At 37.0% G+C, this 21,554-nt stretch overlaps 1 protein-coding gene across 7 annotated transcripts in view; it reads right to left on the reverse strand.

The window, feature by feature from the left end:
- Positions 1 to 21,554, reverse strand: part of SPECC1L (sperm antigen with calponin homology and coiled-coil domains 1 like) — a 47,363-nt gene that overhangs the window by 9,385 nt on the left and 16,424 nt on the right. For 2 of the 7 annotated variants that reach the window (XM_060785226.2, XM_060785230.2), the window contains exons 2-12: positions 20,891 to 21,077; positions 17,242 to 18,620; positions 16,454 to 16,661; positions 15,295 to 15,368; positions 13,171 to 13,346; positions 12,434 to 12,639; positions 11,827 to 11,927; positions 11,235 to 11,325; positions 9,890 to 9,955; positions 8,216 to 8,354; positions 6,820 to 6,922 (exon numbers count right to left, since the gene is read on the reverse strand). In XM_060785226.2, the coding sequence (XP_060641209.2) occupies positions 6,820 to 6,922; positions 8,216 to 8,354; positions 9,890 to 9,955; positions 11,235 to 11,325; positions 11,827 to 11,927; positions 12,434 to 12,639; positions 13,171 to 13,346; positions 15,295 to 15,368; positions 16,454 to 16,661; positions 17,242 to 18,620; positions 20,891 to 21,077 (2,730 nt within the window). The remainder of the gene's footprint in view (positions 1 to 6,819; positions 6,923 to 8,215; positions 8,355 to 9,889; positions 9,956 to 11,234; positions 11,326 to 11,826; positions 11,928 to 12,433; positions 12,640 to 13,170; positions 13,347 to 15,294; positions 15,369 to 16,453; positions 16,662 to 17,241; positions 18,621 to 20,890; positions 21,078 to 21,554) is intronic. The other 5 variants (XM_060785229.2, XM_060785233.2, XM_060785227.2 and 2 more) reach the window with 3 other exon arrangements.

Consider the following 21,554-nt stretch of genomic DNA (forward strand, 5'->3'; position numbering starts at 1 on the left):
AAATGTGAGTAGATCAATAGGTATCACTCCTTACCTTTTATTTCTATTTCATATATTTCTATTTTTAATATACCTATGTTTATATTTTTATACTTACTATATATATTAATATTTTGGATATAGCTACATTTCCATTTTTATTTTTATTTCTATATCTCTATTTATATTTGTATTTTTATATTAAATATATATATATATATATATATATATATGTATTTGTATATTGATATATAGTCAGCTATGTATTGATAGATTTTGATTTCTTTTTTCTAGTTCTATTTTAAGATAGTTATGTTTTTATATTGATATAGCTATATTTGCATTTTTATACTATATATATAATACTTATATTTATATACATTTTATTAGTTACTTTATATATATATATATATATATATATATATATAATATTTATATGTATTTGTATATCGATAGTCAGCTTTGAATTGATAGATTGATTCCTTTTTTATAGTTCTATTTAAAGATAGTTACGTTTTTATGTCAATATACCTCAATTTCTATTTGTCAATTTATACATTTCTGTATCTAGATTTCAATTTGGATTTTTCTCTATTTTTTATTTCTATATGTCTATGTTTATTTGTCCAAAACTATAGGAATATAGTGTCACGATGGAGCGAATTCCGAGAAAAATAGAGATGCTGACTTGGAGAAAGGGATGTTTGCTTCGATGCAGGCTTCTTATCTTTCTTCAAACAGAAGGGGAACGTGAGGTTTCTATGCATTTGGTTGAAAAAATCAAAAGAGCGGAAGAAGCGGCTTCTGCTCTCCGCTTGTGTCAGCAAAAGATGCATGCGTCATGCATAATGATACAATATAACAATATATAATTAGAATATTGTAATATAATAATACTAATATATTAAATATAATACTGATAATATATATTATATAACACTAATATTGTGCTATGCTAATATATTACATACAATATTGATATCATCATAATGTAATACAATATAACACTAACAATACAAAATAATAATATTGTAATAAAGTAATATCACTATATGAAATAGAATACTACTGATTATATATAATAATGTATCACGATAATACTGTTCTATTGTTCTTTATTTGTATGTTTTAAGTTGTAATGTTTTAAATTGTGAGCTGCTTTGAGTCTCCATAGGGAGAGATACAGCGGGATATAAATAAATATAAATAAATAAAATAAGACAACAGATAAAGACCAATTCCATTCTGGACTACAAATTAATATTATCAAATTACTATTCCTATTATTATTGGTATATTATTATTTCTATTAGTACTATTATTTGTATATTGGTGTATTATTGTTATCATTATTATATTGGTATATTATAACTATTTGTATATCATAATCATCATTATACTGTTACATTGGGATATATTGTAATATATTAGATTATTATTATGGTAGTAAAGGTAAAGGTTTCCCCTGATATTAAGTCTAGTTGTATCCAACTTTGGCGGGTTGTGCTCATCTCCATTTCTAAGCCGAAGAGCCAACATTGTCCACAGACACCGCCAAGGTCATGTAGCTGGCATGACTGCATGGAGCAACGTTACCTTCCAGCAGAAGCGGTACCTATTGATCTACTCACATTTGCATGTAGACAGCTTCAAAGTCATGTGGCTGGCATGACTTCATGACCAACATTACCTTCCTGCAGAAGCAGTACCTACTGATCTACTCATGTTTGCATGCTTTCAAACTGCTAAGTTGGCAGAAACTGGGGCTAACAGGGGAAGCTCACCCCGCTCCCCAGATTCGAACCACCAACCTTAGAATCATAGAATCAAAGAGTTGGAAGAGACCTCACGGGCCATCCAGTCCAACCCCCTGCCAAGAAGCAGGAATATTGCATTCAAATCACCCCTGACAGATGGCCATCCAGCCTCTGTTTAAAAGCTTCCAAAGAAGGAGCCTCCACCACACTCCGGGGCAGAGAGTTCCACTGCTGAATGGCTCTCACAGTCAGGAAGTTCTTCCTCATGTTCAGATGGAATCTCCTTTGGCAAGCAAGTTCAGCAGCTCAGCAGTAATATTTAAATATAAAATATAATAATATGTAATCTAATATGTTCAAATTACAGATTATATTTTATAATTATTATATTGGTATATTATTACTATTATTATTATTATATTGGTTTATTATTATTATTATTATCATTATTATTATTATTATATTGGTATATCATTAATATGTTGTTATATTGGTATATTATTATAGTATAATATTTAATTACAAAATACAATAATGGTATGTACAAATTACATATTATATTTCATTATTATTACTATTATTGGTAATATTATATAATTATTATATAACTTTTTTATTGCAGTATATGTTTCTTTTCTGGATATTATATTAATTTTATGTTTTTATTATTATTTTATTATATTGGTATATTATTATTATTTGGTATTTATTTATTTATTTACTTTACTTGTATACTGCTCTTCTCAGCCATCAGGCGACTCAGAGCGGTTAACAACCAGTATCAGCAACACAGTACAAAATCATTAGTCATTTAAAACAGTAGTATCAATTAATTAACATCAAAAACATCAATGCAACAATACAACAAAACATAATAAAATAGTAATAATAATGGTATATCATTATTATTATTACTATTCTTCTTATTATAATATGGGTATATTATTGTTGTCATCATCATCATCATCGGTATTGTAATTATTTTGGTATATCATTATTATTATTATTATTACTATTACATTAGTATATCATTATTATTATGATTAACAGTATTATTATATATTTTTATTTTATTAGGTTTCCCCCCCCCGATATTATATTAACTTTATGTTGCTATTATTATATCGTATTATTATTATTATTATTATTATTATTATTATTATTATTACTGCATTGTTATATTATTATTCGTATTATTATTATTTTGGCATATTATTATTTTTTATTATTATTACGATCATTTGTTTTTTTGTGAATGCTCCCATTAGAAAATACATAACGGCAGTCAATGACTAATAGCACAAGCTAGTACAAGTTAAGATTTGGGTTAATTGTTACTCTTTCCTCTCCACGTACCTCCCCTCCCCAAGTATCCCATCCCATCATATTTCTGATTCTGTTTTGGATTTAAGGACATTCAAGAACGATCAGTAGAAATCCACGAGCTTTACTTTACCCAAACCCTATTTCTCCCATTAATCCTATTTTCTTTCCCAATGATGTTTAATTTTGATGTACATTATGTGAAATATATATATATATACACACACACACACACACACAAAAGAAAAAAGGGGGAAAAAGGAAAAAACATAATGGCAGTCAATGACTAACAGCACAAGCTAGTACAAGTTAAGATTTGGGTTAATAGTCTTGATGTCCTGGCAATAATGCACCTATTTTAAAGTTTCAACGTTTAAAGATTCAAAGTTTTAAAGTTTGAAATCTCTCGACCCTTAGACTTGATGTATTTGTGCGGGACTGTGTCCCTCTTCTCATGAGCTGGTCATTGACCGTAATAAAGTGAACTTGAATTTGAATAACAATGTGGGTGAAGTACAATTCCCAGAATTCTGGGTCAATCTTCCCCAAACCAGGCCTATATACACAGCTGTCCATGTTGGAGGTGTGTGCCAAGTTTGGTCCAGATCTGCTGTTGGCTGGGTTCAGTGCTCTCTGGATAAGAGTGAACTACAACTCCTATATGCCAAGGGCAGTCACCCCCACATCCTGCTAGTATTTACAGTTGGCCATGTTGGGCCTGTGTGCCAAGTGTGGTCCAGATCCGTCATCAGCTGGGTTGAGGACTCTCAGGATGCAGGTGAACTCTCAGGATGCAGGTGAACTCCCAAAATCCTGGTTAATTTCCTCAAACCCTTGCAATATATTCAGTTGGTTATGGGGCTTATCTGTGCCAAATTTGGTCCCGGTCCATTGTTGGTGGGGACCACAATTTCTCTGGATGCAGGCAAAGTACAACTCCCAGATTCCGAGGGCAATGACCCCCAAACTCCGCCTGTATTCACAGTTCGGTATGTTGGGTCTGTGCCAAATTTGGTCCAGATCTGTCATTGGTGGGGTTCAGAGTGCTCTAGTGCAGGGTGAACTATAACTCCATGCAACCCTCACCAGGACATAAAGTGTGTCATAGGAGTCTGTGTGCCAAATCTGATCCAGGTGCATCATTTGTGGGGGTTGTAGTCGTTTCTGGAAGTGATTGAAGATCCTGAAAATCCCATAATCTCTGGTCCATCCTCCCCTTACCAGGACAAAAGTGCATCATGGAGAGTCTATGTGACAAGTTCGGTCCAAGTGTGTCATACATGGGGGTCGCAGTGGTCTGTGGGAGCCAAATTGGGTGAAGGTACTGCAAATCCTATCACTCGTGGTCCGTCCTCCTCCAAACTTCACCAGAACATATAGTGGGTCATGGGGGGGGGGGTCTGTGTGTCAAGTTTGGTCCTGATCTGTCATTCGTGAGGGTTGCAGTGGTCTCTGGAAGTGAGTGAAGGTACTGCAAGTCCTATTATCCATGGCAAGTTTGGTCCAGATCCATTGTTGTTTGGGTTCACAGTGCTCTCTCGATGTAGGTGAACTACAATTCCTATAAATCAAGGTCAATTCCCCTAAACATGGCCATGGGGGTTCTGGAGGTCCAGGTCCATTGCTGAAGTGGGTCACAGTGCTGTGTCTTGATGCAGGGTGAACTACAATTTCCATCCTGTCAGTCCCCCAAACCCCTCCATGATGTTCAGGTGCTGATCAATTCCTTTCTGTTTACTATGCGCCATAGGAACAGGTAGGAAAGGGTTACGGGAAAGGCAGTGGGAAGGGTCATGCTAATTCCACCCAAGGAATCCTGGGATGCCTGTTTGTGGTGGAGGAAACATGTCAAATCTAGGATGAAATTGTCCCAGAATAAAAGCATTCCTTGGGTGGTGGGTAGTAGTGTTTGGGGGGACGGGGATGGGACATTGGCAATGTTTGGGCTACATGTTCATGGTGCTCGCTGTAACTTGCAATGTCAGTGGAAGGAGTGCCTTTGGAGGCTTCTCAGCACTTGGAACTATAGCCTGTTTGTGGGGGCCGGAGGCTATCTCTGAAAGTGGACAGCTCTGCCACATACATGCATATATATATTTCACTTTTATTATGTGTATACAACATAGAAAAATGGTATATCATTACTACTACTACTACTACTATTATTATTATAGTGGTAAATCATTATAATTATTACAATTATTACATTGGTATTATTATTATTATGTTAGCTTGGGGAGCCGGTGGTGCCTGGGTTATTAGAAAAAGTCATCTTTTGTTTTGGGGTATTCAATATTATCGATTTAGTAATGTGTAACACTATTAGGAAAAACTCAGATTTTACTTTTGTATTTTATGAATGCTCCCATTGGAAAATGCATAAGGATGTGGGTGAACTACAATTCCCAAAATTGTCTGTCAATCCTCCCCAAATGCCACCTGTATCCAAACAAAGCTGACCATGTTGGGTCTGTGTTTGGTCCAGATCCAATCGGTTGGGTTCAGTGCTTTCTGGATAAGAGTGAACTACAACTCCCAGAGCCAAAGTCATTCACCTCCAAACCCACCTGTATGCACAGTTGGCCATGTTGGGTCTGTGTGCCATGTTTGGTGCAGATCTGACTTCAGCTGGGTTCAGGGCTCTCTGGATAAGGGTGAACTACGACTCCCAGATTCAAGGACATTCAATCCCAACTCTGCCTATATGCAGAGTTGGCCATGTTGGGTCTGTGTGCCAACTTTACTGCAGATCCGACATTGGCTGGGCTCACTGCTTTCTGGATAATGGTGAACCACAACTCCCAACATCAAGGTCCATTCCCCCAAATCCCTGCAGTATGTTCAGTTGGTCATGGGGCTTCCCTGTGCCAAGTTTTGTTCCAGTTCATTGTCAGTGGAGGCCACAGTTTCTCTGGATGCAGGTGAACTATAACTCCTACAAATTTGAATTTTCCTCAAAAATCTCCAGTATGCTCTCTTGGCCAAGAGGAATCTGTGTACCAAGTTTGGTCCAGGTTCGTCAATTGTGGGGGTCGCAGTGGTCTGCAAGAGGTGATTTAGGTGAAGGTACTGCATATCCCATCACCCGTGGTCCATCCGCTCCCAAACCGCACCAGGATGTAAAGTAGGTCATGGGGGCTCTGTGTGGCAAGTTTGGTTCAGGCCCATCATTCGTGGGGGTTCCAGTGGTCTCTGGGACAGAGACAAGGTACTGCAAATCCCATCATCCATGGCAAGTGTGCTCCAGATCCAACATTGGTTGGGTGCACAGGGCTCTCTGGATGTAGGTGAACTACAACTCCTCTAAATCATGGTGAATTCTTCCCAATCCTCTTGTTCAGTTGCTGATCAATTCCTGCTTGCTGTGTGCCACAGGAATGGGTAGGAAAGAGTTGAGAGGCAGTGGGCGGGGTCATGCAAATTTGGAGACAGACAGGAACTCCTGGGATATCCATTCTGGATTAAAAAAGAGAACATCTAGGATGAAATGGTCCCTGAATGAAAGTATTCCTTGGGTGGTTGGTGTTTGGGGAGGACATTGGTAGGGGTTGGGCTACATGTTCATGGCGCTTGCTATAACCTGCAATGTCAGTGGAGGGAGTGCCTTTGAAGGCTTCTCAGCACTTGGAACTATAGCCTGTTTGTGGAGGTGGGAGGCGGTCTGTGTAAATGGACATTTCCGCCACATACACACATTTTCACTTTTACAATGTATATAAATATATTTACTATTACTATTACTATTATTATTATTATTTACCTGGTAGCCCTCGGCCTTCTTCTGGCACCACTTGAGGAGGGCATTCCTCTTGGAGCCGCCATATTCTCTGGCCAAAGCAGAAAGGGGGTCCTTTCGCTCCTCCCTAAATAAAATAATAAGAATAATAACAATATCATATCAGGTGAAGAATAATATAATATATAATAATATTATTACTGTTGTTATTATAATATATCACTATTATTATACATTGCTGTTCTAATTATATTGACTGTTGTTATTTAGGGGCAGCTTTCAGTATAGTCAGTAATAATAATAATAATATAATACAATAATTATAGTAACAGTGGAGTGGTTAATGCTGTTTATATTTCATTCTGTTTTAATGTTTGCACATTTGTATCATTTAAATTGCATGCTGATGCTTTTAATGTTAAGCCACTTTGAGTCTCCTTAAAAGCAGGGTATAAATCAATATAATAGTAATGGTAGCACTAATATCAAATAATAGATGGACATAATAATAAAATAATAACAATGATATTATAATAAACATAAATGGACATAATATGTGGACATCATCATAATAATAATAATATAGAGAGGGTTGGACTAGGTGTCCTTTGGGACCCCTGATGAACAAATAATAATAATAATAATAATAATAATAATAATAATTAGAAGGGGTTGGACTAGGTGTCCTTTGGGGCCCCTGATGAACAAATAACAATAATAATAACAAAATAATAGAGGGGTTGGAGTAGGTGACCTTTAATTCAATTCTCCAGAAAACGCTTTGCTCTGTATAAATATATCTAAATGAGAGACAATGGAGAACAGAATGATCTTTTTCCAAGCCTTTTGTTTTGGAAACAAAGAGCAACGGTTAATGATTGGCCTCTAATGTGATTTTAGGCTGCATCAAAAAATATAATACAGCCGTTTTATATTCTACAATATATGATATAATATAATAGGTATAATATAACATACTATAAGAAAGGCGTATGTAATATTATAATAAAGTAATACAGTAATTTAGTATGTCTAATATAATATATAATAAAAATAATATATATGTATAATAAAATATAACAGGTATAAGATACTATAAGGAATATATGATATAATATTAATATTAATAATAAATATATTTGTATAATATGTATAATATAAAATAAAAATAACATAATATAATAGGCATACCATACTATAAGGAACACATTACATAATATTATACTATAATAGATAAATATAATACATATAATATTATATAATATATAACAGAATAAATATTACTATAAAATGTATAATATCAAATATAATTCAATAAAATGCAATACGTATATAATGTAATAAATATAATATAATGTGTATATATATATATATAGAGAGAGAGAGAGAGCACCATCTATGTGATTCTTATGGTACATACGTGTACCTGATGCGGCTGCGTGTTGTTGGCGTGACAGAGGCGGTGGGGGAGGGAGAGGGGTTGGTAGCGGAGGAAGTGGCAGGTCCATCCGGGGCAGAGAGCTCCCTCTTCATCTCTTCACTGCTGCGGCGGGAAGAGGCTGGAAGAAAAAGATAATTATTATGATTATTATTAATAGTAATATATAATATTATGATTGTATTATCACCAATACTCCTGACCAGGACTGCCTTCCACCTGGAAATTGATGTCGCCACTGCGGGAGAACATGTGGATCAAGAATAGGGTTCCACAGTCACCTACAGACCCACTGCAAAGACACTGGACTTGGAGGACCATCATCCTCAGACAACGAGGGATCGCCCAAGTAAGTAAAGTAATATATGTAATAAACATAATACTATACTATAATAGTAATTTACATAAGATAACATAGTAAAACTATTATTAATTATTTATTTCAATCCTGTTTTCCTTCTGAACCAGGACTCAAAGCAGTACAAAACATGTGAACAAGCATTACACAACAGCACTGTGAACCCAACCAATAATAGATCTGGACCAAACTTGCCACGGATGCTGGGACTTGCAGTAACTTTACTCACTTCCAAAGACTACTGCGACCCTCACAAATGATGGACGTGGACCACACTTGGGACACAGACCCCTCCCCCATGATCAACAAAACATACTGGGGAATTTGGGGGGAATTGGCCTTGACATTTGGGAGTTGTAGGTACTGGGATGTATAGTTCACCTGCACTCCGAACACAACCAATGATGGACCTGGATCTAACTTGGCACACAGAACCCGCATGGCCAACTGAACCTACTGGAGGGGTTTGGGGGGAGTTGACCTTTATTTCTAGGAGCTATAGTTCACCTACATCCGGACACACCGTGACCCCCACTGAAAACAGACCGGGACCAAACTTGGCACACAGAACCCCGATGATCGACTGAACCTACTAGAGGGGTTGGGGTGGTGGTGCTGACCTTCATTTTTGGGAGTTTTAATTCACTTATATCCAGAGACATTGTGACCCCCACGACAATAGACTGGGACCAAACTTGGCACACACAACCCTCATGACCAACTGAACCTACTGGAAGGGTTTGAGGAGATTGACCCACCATGGTGGGAGCTGTAGTTCACCCTACATCCTGACACCACATGGGCTCCTCCGATGATACATCTAGAGAGCAAACTTGCCCAACATGACAAACTTTAACCACTAATGGAGTTTCTGGGGGTTAACCTGGCATGATGTGAGTTGCAGTTCATCCACAATATTATGCATTTTGGAAAATTAAAAAATGACTTTTTCAAATAACCCGGGCAACGCAGGGTATCCAAGCTAGTATAGAAGAAATAGAATAATAGATTAGAAAAATATATGTAATGTAATATAATAATGTATTATTTTAAGTAGATTATTTCAATTTTTATTCTATCTTTGGGGTATTATTAGTAATAGTAATATAGTTTTATTATTACATACAACAAATATAATAATTATAATAATATCATATAATAACAATATACTTAATGTAATATAATGACATATTATTTTAAGTAGATTATTTCTATCTTAGGGATATTATACATTTTATAGTATTATTATTACAAAACATGATTTTCTTATTTTTACCCTAATTATATGAAGGAATTACCGGAAATAGACTTGGAGCCTTCCATGGCAGGGACCCTGGTTGAAGAAGAAGGCCTCAGAAGGTGGTCTGAAGAAAATATAGATATTTATCAATATTATATATATATATATATACACACACACACACACACACACACATATGCACACTCACAAACACACACATGTATATATTATTATTATATTAGATCATACTATACTATTATATTATATATATTACATCATATTTCTATATATTTCTATATATTACATCATATTATGTTAATACATTACTATTTTATCATCTTATTTATATAACAATAATATATAAATTATATATACTATAGTATATCATCTTTATTATACATTGTTTTATATCATTATTGCATTAGAACATTATCTTTATTATATATTATACTATTACATTATATTATTATTACAATGTCATATTATTATATTTCTAATACTATAGTACATTACTATTACATGACATTATATTTATTGTATCATATTCTTACCATATATTATAATGCATTATTATAGTATTTGAACATTATATATTATCTTTACTATAGTATAGTATTATTATATGTATTGTATATTACATATCATTATAGTATTCATTATTATATTACATAAGCTATATACATATTACTTTATTATATTACTATATTACATTATTACATTATATTATAATAATTACATTACATTATTATTACATTACATGATTACGTTACATAAATAAATTATATTATAGTGCATGATTACATGAGATATTATACTGCATGATTATATATTATTATATTATATGAGATATTAAATACTATATTATATTGTATAGTATGATTATACTACTTTATTAAACAAAATGATTACATTACTATATTATATGAGATATTATTTTATACTATATGATTATATTACATTGCATTATTATATTAAGACTAATTCTATATTATTATATTAGTATTATTACTGGGTTGTTGTAGGTTTTTTCAGGCTATATGGCCATGTTCTAGAGCAGTGGTTCTCAACCTGTGTGTCCCCAGGTGTTTTGGCCTACAACTCCCAGAAATCCCAGCCAGTTTACCAGCTGTTAGGATTTCTGGGAGTTGAAGGCCAAAAACATCTGGGGACCCCAGGTTGAGAACCACTGTTCTAGAGGCATTCTCTCCTGACGTTTCACCTGCATCTATGGCAAGCATCCTCAGAGGTTGGGACCTCACTGCCTCTGAGGATGCTTGCCATAGATGAGAATGCCTCAAGAACATGGCCATATAGCCCGAAAAAACCTACAACAACCCAGTGATTCTGGCCATGAAAGCCTTCAACAATACATTATATTATTGCTATTACATATTATTGTATACCTTTTGTACCTTGGGCGGGGATCTCTGCGAAGGCCGGTCTCTTGTCCGAAAGGGGCTTTGGGGTGGAAATGGGGCCACTGATAGAATGCCTCTGGAAAAATAATAATAAATATTATTTTTCATAATAAATTAATAATGGGAACATAGACCTCTTTCTAATAGGACTATATACCTCTTTCTTCTTTGGAGGCCTTTCAAGAGAGAAAGGTTGGGATGGACATCTCTATATTTCTTTCTAGGGGAAGGAAGGTGGGTCTAGATCAGTAGTTCCCAACCTGTGGGCTGTGGCCACAGGACCAAAAATAAGGTCTGCAGCTCTAGATTATTAAATATGGTTTTCTGAGGGTGAGCAGATGGCGACTACTGGATGGCATATGTTTTATATCAGAAACTAGAGCTGATGTAGTCTGTCCAATGCAATTTTCTATATCACCACCTCAAATAACCAAACTGAATCTAAAGTTTTCCAAAAACTGATTTGTAACCCTTTTGGTCTAATGTTGAAGCGTAGTCCCTGGTCAAAAAAAGGTTGGGAGCCCCTAGTCTAGATGGCCTTTGCCTCCCCCTCCCCCTCCCCCTCGGACTGACTTACTTGCATTGGGGAGACGGCCGCGGCTGGAGGGGTCTTCATAGGGCTGGGGCTCAGAGGGGTCCGAGGCATCGAGGAAGCAGATGAGGAAGAGGGACCCGGTCCTTGAAGAAATAATAATAATAATAAATGTAGTATAAAATAATAATATAATAACATAATATAAAATATTAATATACAACATAATAATGATATAAAATATTAATATAATAATACATCTAATGTAATATATGAATTACATGATTGTTGGTTATATTACTTGACATTCCTACAGGATATTACATGAATATATTATATTTACATTATATGATATGATTATATTGCATTATTAAGCTATACTATTATAATACGAAATTCTTACATTATACTATATTACATGATTATGTTATATTTACATTACATGATATGATTATAAGACATGACTAAATTATATAATGATATGATTAAATTACATGACGTTATTACATGATTACATTACCATTTACATTACATGATATGATTATAATACATTATTAAATTATATGACATTACATGATATTATACCTATATGATATAATTATTATATATTATAAATATTATATCTTATTTTCTTAGTCATCTTCTGGGGTACCTGGTGCGGAGGAGGCGGAGGCGCTGTCAAAGGACTTGATGAGGGTCTTGACGGTCAAGGCAGGGGCCAAGGGCTCGGAGGTGGAGGTGGTGTTGGTGGAGGAAGAGGAGGAGCGGCGGCTGAGGCCCATCCCTTGGCGCAAGGCAGCCAGGTCCCGCTCTACCGCATTCATGTAGTTGTACACCCGGCCCCGCTCCTCTTCCTGCCTGCATACGGAGAAGAGAAGAGAATATCAATAACATGGTAGAATAAGGGCCCTTCCACACAGCCCTATATCCCAGAATATCAAGGCAGAAAATGCCACAATATCTGCTTTGAACTGGGTTATCTGAGTCCACACTGCCATGTATCCCAGTTCAAAACAGATAATGCGGGATTATCTGATTTGATATTCTAGGATATAGGGCTGTGTGGAAGGGCCATAAGAGAAGACTAAGACATCATCAAAGAACACTATAACATATAATAAGAGAAGACCAAGATAAATTATCATCATGCTATAATATAATATTGTACACGCTATCATAATAGACCAATATATCATCCTAATATAGTATAATATCATATCTCAATATCATAATATAATACCAATGCATCATATTATAATATAATACATATCATAATACCAATATACCAATACATCATCACAATGCATTATAATATATTATAATATAATATCGATTTACCAATGCATCATTATATTATATCATATAATAATGATCTGAGTAAGTCCGTACTTGCGGGACTTGATCTCCTCCAGCTCCTTGGCAAGCTTCTCAGCCTTGTCCTGGGCCTCGTGAAGCCTCCGTTTCAGGTCCCCGATCTCCTCTTGCGCTTCGGACTTGATGTCGTTCGCAATCACCACCGCCGTCTGCAGGTCCGCCTGGAACTGTCGCCACTCCGCAGACTCCTCCTGAGAAAGACACAGAGAGAGTGTGTGTTGTAGTAGAGTCTGCGAGTACCGATGCTGACAGTAGTTTGGGCACTAGAAGGGGTAAACAGGTTACTCAGGAGCAGGAGTCTGATGAGGAGCAACAAAGAAAGAGGATCCGGGATATCCTTAATGCTCCCACAGTTGAGGAATCATTCCTGGGTTTCTCTGGGGATGATGGGTCAACAAGTGAAGAGGAGGAAGAAAACATCATGGATTGGTCTAAGGGAAGGAAAAAGGGCTACTCGAGAACAAGAGTCTGATGAGGAGCAACAGAGGAAAAGGATCCGGGATATACTTAATGCGCCCACAGACGAGGAATCATTCTTAGGTTTTTCTGGAAGTGATGGGTTAGAGAGTGATGAGGACGGAGATGATACACTGGACTGGACTAAGGTGAAAGAGGTACAAGCTGTATGTGTGGAGCCGATGTCCAGTGATACATTTGTGGGGTTCTCTGGTAATGAGGATTGGCAATCGGGGAATACGGCGGAGTCTTGGGGAGATCTAAGTCTTGACAGAAGATGGAGAAGTTGGAGGGATGGAAGTAGGAGTTCATGTGTGGGATCAAGAACACCTACAAGGTATAATGACGGGGCGGAGGTTAGCTCATCTTCTGATGATGATGTGTAAGATAAAAGTAGGCTCTGAAATGGGGACTCTTTGCAGAAGGCAAGGTGTTGGTTTATGTTCGTGCATTGGGTTCTTGTCGCTGCCTGTTTCGTGTTGGCATTGGGTCCTGGATCTACAGGTTGCTGCTTCCGTTCGTGTGTGTTTTCGACTCGGCTTGGATTTTCATGAGTGCTGACTTCTTCCTTCCTTGACTTCAGACCGGTTTGACGACGACGCTGCCTACATGTACTTTGGAACTTCACTGCTTTGGATTCTGCTTACTACGACCTCGGACTTCGTTTGACTACGCTTTCTTCCCTGCGGTTCTTTTGTTTGTTAACTGTTGAATTGCTGTGCTATTTTGTGTGACTCTCGGAGCGCTTTGTTATAATCCGGTTATTTTCTCCGGATAATCTGGATTATTGCTTCAGTTACCATTTTTGAACCAGGACTGGTTTTTGCCTTTGTGTTTTGACCAGAGACACTGAGTTAAGTGTCTCTGAGTCCTTTTTCTTTGTTTAATAAACTCTATTTTGAAACTAATTCTGAGTCTGGCCCTTTAAGGCGTCTGTGTCCTGACAGTGTAGGTCTTTTATTTCTCGCATTATTATTACTAATGACTATTATTATTATTATTATTATTATTATTATTATATATCCTATATATATATATATGCCAAGTTCTCAAACGTTCTGTGTATTTTTTAAAAAATACATTAAAACTGTACTTTTGGGGTCTGTTTCTGATACTATTGTTTAGGATTCCTATGTATTGTCTTCTTTTACCATTATAATATTCTATTATATTTTTCTTTCTCGTTATATATTATATGATAAGTTTCTTTTATTTATATATTATAATAATGTAGTATTATGAGTTATTAATATAACAGAATAATAATACTAATATATTATTAAAATACTATCATGAATATAGTAATACAATAATAACAGACACATATTTTACAATAGTATATTATTATTATTATTATTATTATTAGTAATAATAATAATAGCGACATGAGCCATCCACATGGTGCTGTGGCAAAGAAGGTGAAGGTGACCTTCCACTGTTGGTAATGCCATTTATATAATTATGATGATGATACAATAGACACATGTGTGCTGTGTTGTTATGTACATATAATTATATTAATACAATAGTAATATATTATTAATCCTACTACTAGTAATAATCATGGCAACATGAGCCATCCACATGGCACTGTGGCAAAGAAGGTGAAAGCGACCTCCCATGGTTGGTAACGCCATTTATATAATAATAATAATAATAATAATAATAATAATAATAACTTACCCGCAGTCGTCTGTGGAGGGTCTTGATCTCTCTTTCCATGTCATGCTTTTGGTCCTGAAGCTTCTTCACAGTGTCTGGGCAAAAAACAAATAAATACCTATTGATATCAACGTATTTAATCTTGTATATCTACATGGAAAGGATGACACTCATAGAGCTGGATAATAATACAGAATAAATAAAAAATAATGAAACATCAGCAAATACAGAAGAAATAAACCATAATAAAACGTCAACAAGAAGAACTGAAACGTAATAAAACATCAACAAATATCAACAAATAGAGAAGAAATTAAAATTATGTTTATATATAAAGGATAAAAATAGAAAAGGAAAAATCAAATAATGAAGCAAACCGAAAAATGTCTAAAATTATTTTAAAAATCAGTAATAAATCCTGTAAAATAATACAACCATTAATATATATCTACATGCTAGATAAAATAACACAGGAATATCTATCTATATATCTATACATATACACACACATGCATGTATGTTATTGGATAGATACAGATAGATCAGTTGTTCCCAATCTTTTTTTGACCAGGGACCACTCTCCAACGTTAGTACCAAAAGGGTTACAAATCGGTTTTTGGTCAACTTTAGAGTCGGATTGGTTATTTGGGATACTGATTCAGAAAATTGTATTGGATAGATTATATCAGCTCTAGTTTCTGATATAGAACATATGCCATCCAGTAGTCGCCATCTGCTCACCCACAGAAAATAAGCCTCGGCACTATAAGAGGGTTTCGCGAGACCAGTCGCTCTCACTGTAACTATGTAGTAACGGTGAGGCTACAGGTTGGGAACCACTGAGATAGACAGATCAAGACGGATAGATATAGGATAGATGGGATGGATGGATAGAGAGATATGACAGAGATAGGTAGATAAGTTAGAATGGAGATGGATAAATAAATCAAGATGGATAGATAGGAATTATTAGCTATAGATAGAGATGGATAGATAATTAGACAGATCAAGATGGAGAAGAGTTATTAGATCGATAGATAATCAAGATAGATCAAGACGGATAAAGTATGTTTGTGTGTGTGTGTGTATATATATAGATATATGAATGAATAATCCTCTCTAATAAATCATGCTGTGAAATCACGAGAACATCCATAGAACAGATGGAGTGTGGACGGACTGTGTAGATCTGTGGCGAGGAGGTCATGGTGGAGCTTGAGGGCCCGGTGCTGCTCCACCTCATCCTCCAGCTCAAAGAGGCGCTCCTTGAGCTCCCGCCCCTCTGCCAGGGAGCCCTCCAGCTCCGCGCCCAGCGTCCCCACAGCAACCGACAGCTCAGATGCCTCGCGTTCCGCCTCCAGCCGCACAGAGGCAAGCTCCGCCTCCAGCTGCAGCAGGGAAACAGGGAAAGGGGAGGAGTCACCATCCACCTAGGAGATTGAGTCTCCCATCTCTAGCGCCAACCCAGTTCCCACTCTCACCCATCCCGGTCTATCTATCCATCTCCATTCTATCTTATCTATCAATCATACATCTCTCTCTCTATCCATCCATTCTATCTATCCTCTATCTATCTATCTATCTATCTATCTATCTATCTATCTAATTATCTATCTATCCTATAACAACTCTATCCATCTCGATCTATCTAATAACTCCATCCATATCAATCAATCTATTTATCTATCCATATCTATCTATTCATATCTATCTATCTATCTATCTATCTACCTATCTATCTAATAACTCTATCTAATAACTATTGATCCATCTATCGATCTATCAAATAACTATCCATCTTGATCTACCTATATAATAACTCTATCAATCCATCTATCTAATAACTCTATCCATCTCAATATATCTTGTAACTCTATCAATCCATCTCATCTCAACCTACCCACCTACCCACCTATAGAATAACTCCATCACGATTGATCGATCTCTCCCCCCTGCCCCCTTGGTTACCTTCTCAAGGGCCTCCCGACTGCGTGCAGCCTCAGCCTTGGCGCGCTCCCTCTCCTCCTTGGCCTGTGCAGCCTGAGCCTGGGCCTCCTCCTTCTCAGCCCGTGCTCCCTCCAGCAGGCCCTGGATGTCCCTCTCCTCCATGCCCCCGCGGTGCAAGGCATACAGCTCGGCCAGCTTCTCCCGCTCAGCCTCTAGTGCAGCCTCCATCCGGGCCAGCTCAGCCCGCTCTCCGTCCCTCCCCAAGCGGCACTCCTCCAGGGCCAGGGCCAGGGCCCCATTGGCTTCGCGCTCGGCCTCCAGGGCCCGCTCTGCCAGATGCACTCGCTCCTTCAAGGCCGACACCACCGCCTGTGCCTCTGCGTGGTCCTGCTCTGCCATCTTCAGCGTGTTGCTCAAGTGCTGCTGCACCCCCAGCAGCTGCTCCCTCTCAAAGCGGGCATTCTCTGCCAGATCCACATAGCGCTGCTCCAGTTCCAAGTAGCGGTTGCTCTTTAGATCTCCCTCCAGGATGTAGACGATCTCACTCTCGTCCAACACAGACCGCAGGTACTCAATTTGCCGCCCGAAATGCTCCAGCTTGTCGCTCTGTTGACACAGCGACTCCATGAGGATCAACTTCTCCTCGCCGAGTCGCTCATTTTCACTATTCAATTCCTGGGTGATTTGCTGAAGGTCGGCCAATTCCTGAAGCGTGGCTTGAAGCTCCTCCGAAGTGCTGTGCTGGTTCTCCTCCATTTGGTGGATGCGCTCGGTCAACCCAGCCAAGGAGAGTTCGTTGTTGTCATTGCTGTTGTTGTTTCCCCCGTTTTCCGACTCAGAAGAGGAGGGGGCATCCAGAGCATCATCGCTGGAGGTCAAGGGGTGGTAGGCTTCGCTGCTCTCACTGTTGTCCAGAGAGTGGTGGCCCAGGAGGTCCTCCAAGGAGCCCTCAGCCGAAGGGGTCATCCGCTCAAAGCCTAGGGCATTCAAGCGGTCCTTCAGCATCCGGTTCTCACTCTTTAGTCGGGCCAGTTCTTCTCGGATGGAAGCCGCCTCGGGCTCGGCATGGGAGGGCACCTCTGTTCCCTCATTGGTGGTTCCTGACTGGCTCGAGAGGGGCTCAGCCTTCCCTCGCAGCTCCCCACGCAGCCGCAGGATCTCCGCTTCCTTTGCCTTGAGGGCAGCTTCTAAAGAGGACCGGTCGGCGGACATGATCTGCGTGTCTGATTTGGACTTGGGCAGGTGGGCCTCAGCCATGCGGGAGCGGGAGCGTTTGGCGGTCAGTGAAGTGGAGGAAGAGGAGGGTTCGCCGGGGAGTTTCTTGGAGGCTGAGGGGCGGGAGCGGAGGCGGTCCTTGGTGCCTGAGGAGGAGGCGCTGCGCTTGGCTGCCATATTGGGACCTGGAAAGAAGGGGGGATACCCAGCCCACAATGTAATCAACATAATAATATGATTTATAATAATAAAAGCAATATTATAAAAGAAGAATGGAATATAGTAACAGTACTATGTAACAAAATTTGAATAATTTTCTGTTCCTGGTTTGAAAGTGCTATTTCCTGTTTCACTGGGCAGTCCTTACTTTGAAAGTCATCATTCTACTCCAGAAACTTCGTCGTTTTTGTGGCTGCCATTTTAAAACTTTCGCGCAGACCACAAAAAACCTTTTCCACAATTTTACAACAGAGCCAATTAGGAAATGACATTTATAACCCAGGAACAAAAATCATTTGTTGGTATCAAGGCCTGTTTAAAGCAATATTCTCTCTACACAATGTTTTACTCCAGAAAGATTTACAAACCAACAGTATATCTATCTAATCACATTTGGTTTCCTCTTCCTATTATTTTTGGAATACTCCACCTAGTATGTTACTACTAGTGTAATATAATGATAATACAGTAGAGTCTCACTTATCCAACATAAATGGGCTGGCAGAACACTGGATAAGCGAAATGTTGGATAATAAGGAGGGATTAAGGAAAATCCTATTAAACGTCAAATTATGTTATGATTTTACAAATTAAGCACCAAAACATATCTTACAACAAATCGATAGAAAAAGCAGTTCAATACACGGTAACATAATGTAGTAATTTCTGTATTTACGAATTTAGCACCAAAACATCACAATGTATTGAAACAGCTGTGGATCCAGGCAGGAGGCAGACTGCATTGGATAATATAGAACATTGGATGAGCGAAGGTTGGCTAAGTGAGACTCTACTGTATATAATAATAATAATAATAATAATAATAATAATAATACAGTAATAGTAAAATTTACATCATAATATCATAATAATCTAATGTTATAATACAGTAATAAAAATAATAACACAATATAATACCAAAATAATAATACACCTATATAATAATATAACATGCTTATATAATATTACAATATAGTAATAATACAATATAATACCAAAATAACAATAATATAATTATACAATAATAGTAGTAATACATAATAATAATAATAATAATAATATGATAATATGATAAAATGCTTATGTTGTTGTTCATTCGTTCAGTCGTCTCCGACTCTTCGTGACATAGTAATAATAATACATATAATATAATGGCAATATACCTATAATATATTTATAATATAGTAATAATATTGTTCTTATATATACTTTAGTTATGTTATTGATATACCAATATAGCAATAACATAACTAAAGAATATATATAAAAACAATGATAGTATGCTTATATCATGTAATGTAGTAATAATACTACAATACAATATTAACACTATATCATATATTATATAATTTTAATATTATATAGTACATAACAATACCAATATAACAATAGAATAATATCAATAATATACAAGAAAAATAACCTACTGCCCTCCACTGTCATTCTTATCTATATATTGATCAATCTATCACCAACCATCCCTTTATCTATAGTCCATATCTACCAATCCTATCTATGCTCCCAGATAGATATAAAAGACAGACACAGGAGGGATATAGATCAAGAGATATGGACTATAGATAGATAGACACGATACCTATTGATAGATAGATATGGACTAGTGACAGATAAGACTGATGGATAAATAGAGATAGATACGATAGACAGACAGACAGACAGATAGGGGCTAGTGACAGATAGAGAGACAGATTGAGATCAATACAATAGATGGGCATAGATATGATATAGATTATTGATAATTATAGATATGATAGACAGATAAATAGAAACTGACCAATAAATAGATAAATAGGTAGAAATTATTGATATGATAAATACAAATTGACAGATAAATAAACAGATAGAGATTATTGATGGATAGAAAGATTGAGATCAACGTGATAGTTGGATAGAGATAGACAAGATAGATATAAATTATTATTATATATATATGATGGATATACACATAAATAGGAATTGACAGATAAATAGATAAACAGGTAGAGATTACTGATAGAGATCCATATGATAGATAGATGGAGATAGCTATGACAGATATAATTATTGATGATTACAGGTAGATAAGATAGATAAAAATAAATTGACAGATAAATAGATAAGCAGCTAGAGATTATTGATATAGAGCAATACTATAGATGGATAGAGATAGATACGATATAGATTACTGATTATTGTAGACAGATATGATAGAAAGATAAAGAGATAGAGATCTTACCTGTGAAAGTCTTGGCCTTACTCTCTGGGTTGCTGTTGTTTGTAGGATTGGCGGCAGAAGAGGGAGGAAGGGGCGGAGCAGTAGAGGTGGGGCAACTCTTCTTCCCTTTGACTCCGCCTCCTCCACCATTGCTGAAGGCCACTCCACCTGCCATTCCGGCTGCTAGGAGGTCATCGCTGCTCTTAGTCTGTAGTCAGGGGTGGGATAAAAGAGAAAAAGGTTTGGATTTGAAAGGAACAGGATAGAATCTTTTTTATTATATTACTGCCTGGCGATACCACGGTTATTTGAAAAAGGCATTGTTTGTTTTGGGGTGTTAGGTAAGATCATTTAGTTAATTAGAACAACAACATTTTATTATGGTCCAAAGACCATGGTGTGTTTGAATTCCAGTGTGCTGGAGGAGGTAGCTGCACTGCAAGGAGCTCCGTCCTCCCGTCCATAGACAGATTAGTCTCTTTAACAGACATTAATGTCTTCCCCCTCTTGCTGAAAGTATTCTCTCAGATGTTGATTTTAAATATTTAGAGTGCAGGAGGCTTCAGAGTTGCTGATAAGAACCCCTTTTGGTAGTTAACCATGGGGCAAAAGAAGTGCTAGAGAGAAACAGAGGTAACACTCCCCCAACAGCAAAACAAAACAAGATCGCTGATTTCTATGCAAA

This window comes from Anolis sagrei, chromosome X, assembly GCF_037176765.1.
Source record: "Anolis sagrei isolate rAnoSag1 chromosome X, rAnoSag1.mat, whole genome shotgun sequence".
Classification (NCBI taxonomy): Eukaryota; Metazoa; Chordata; class Lepidosauria; order Squamata; family Dactyloidae; genus Anolis; species Anolis sagrei.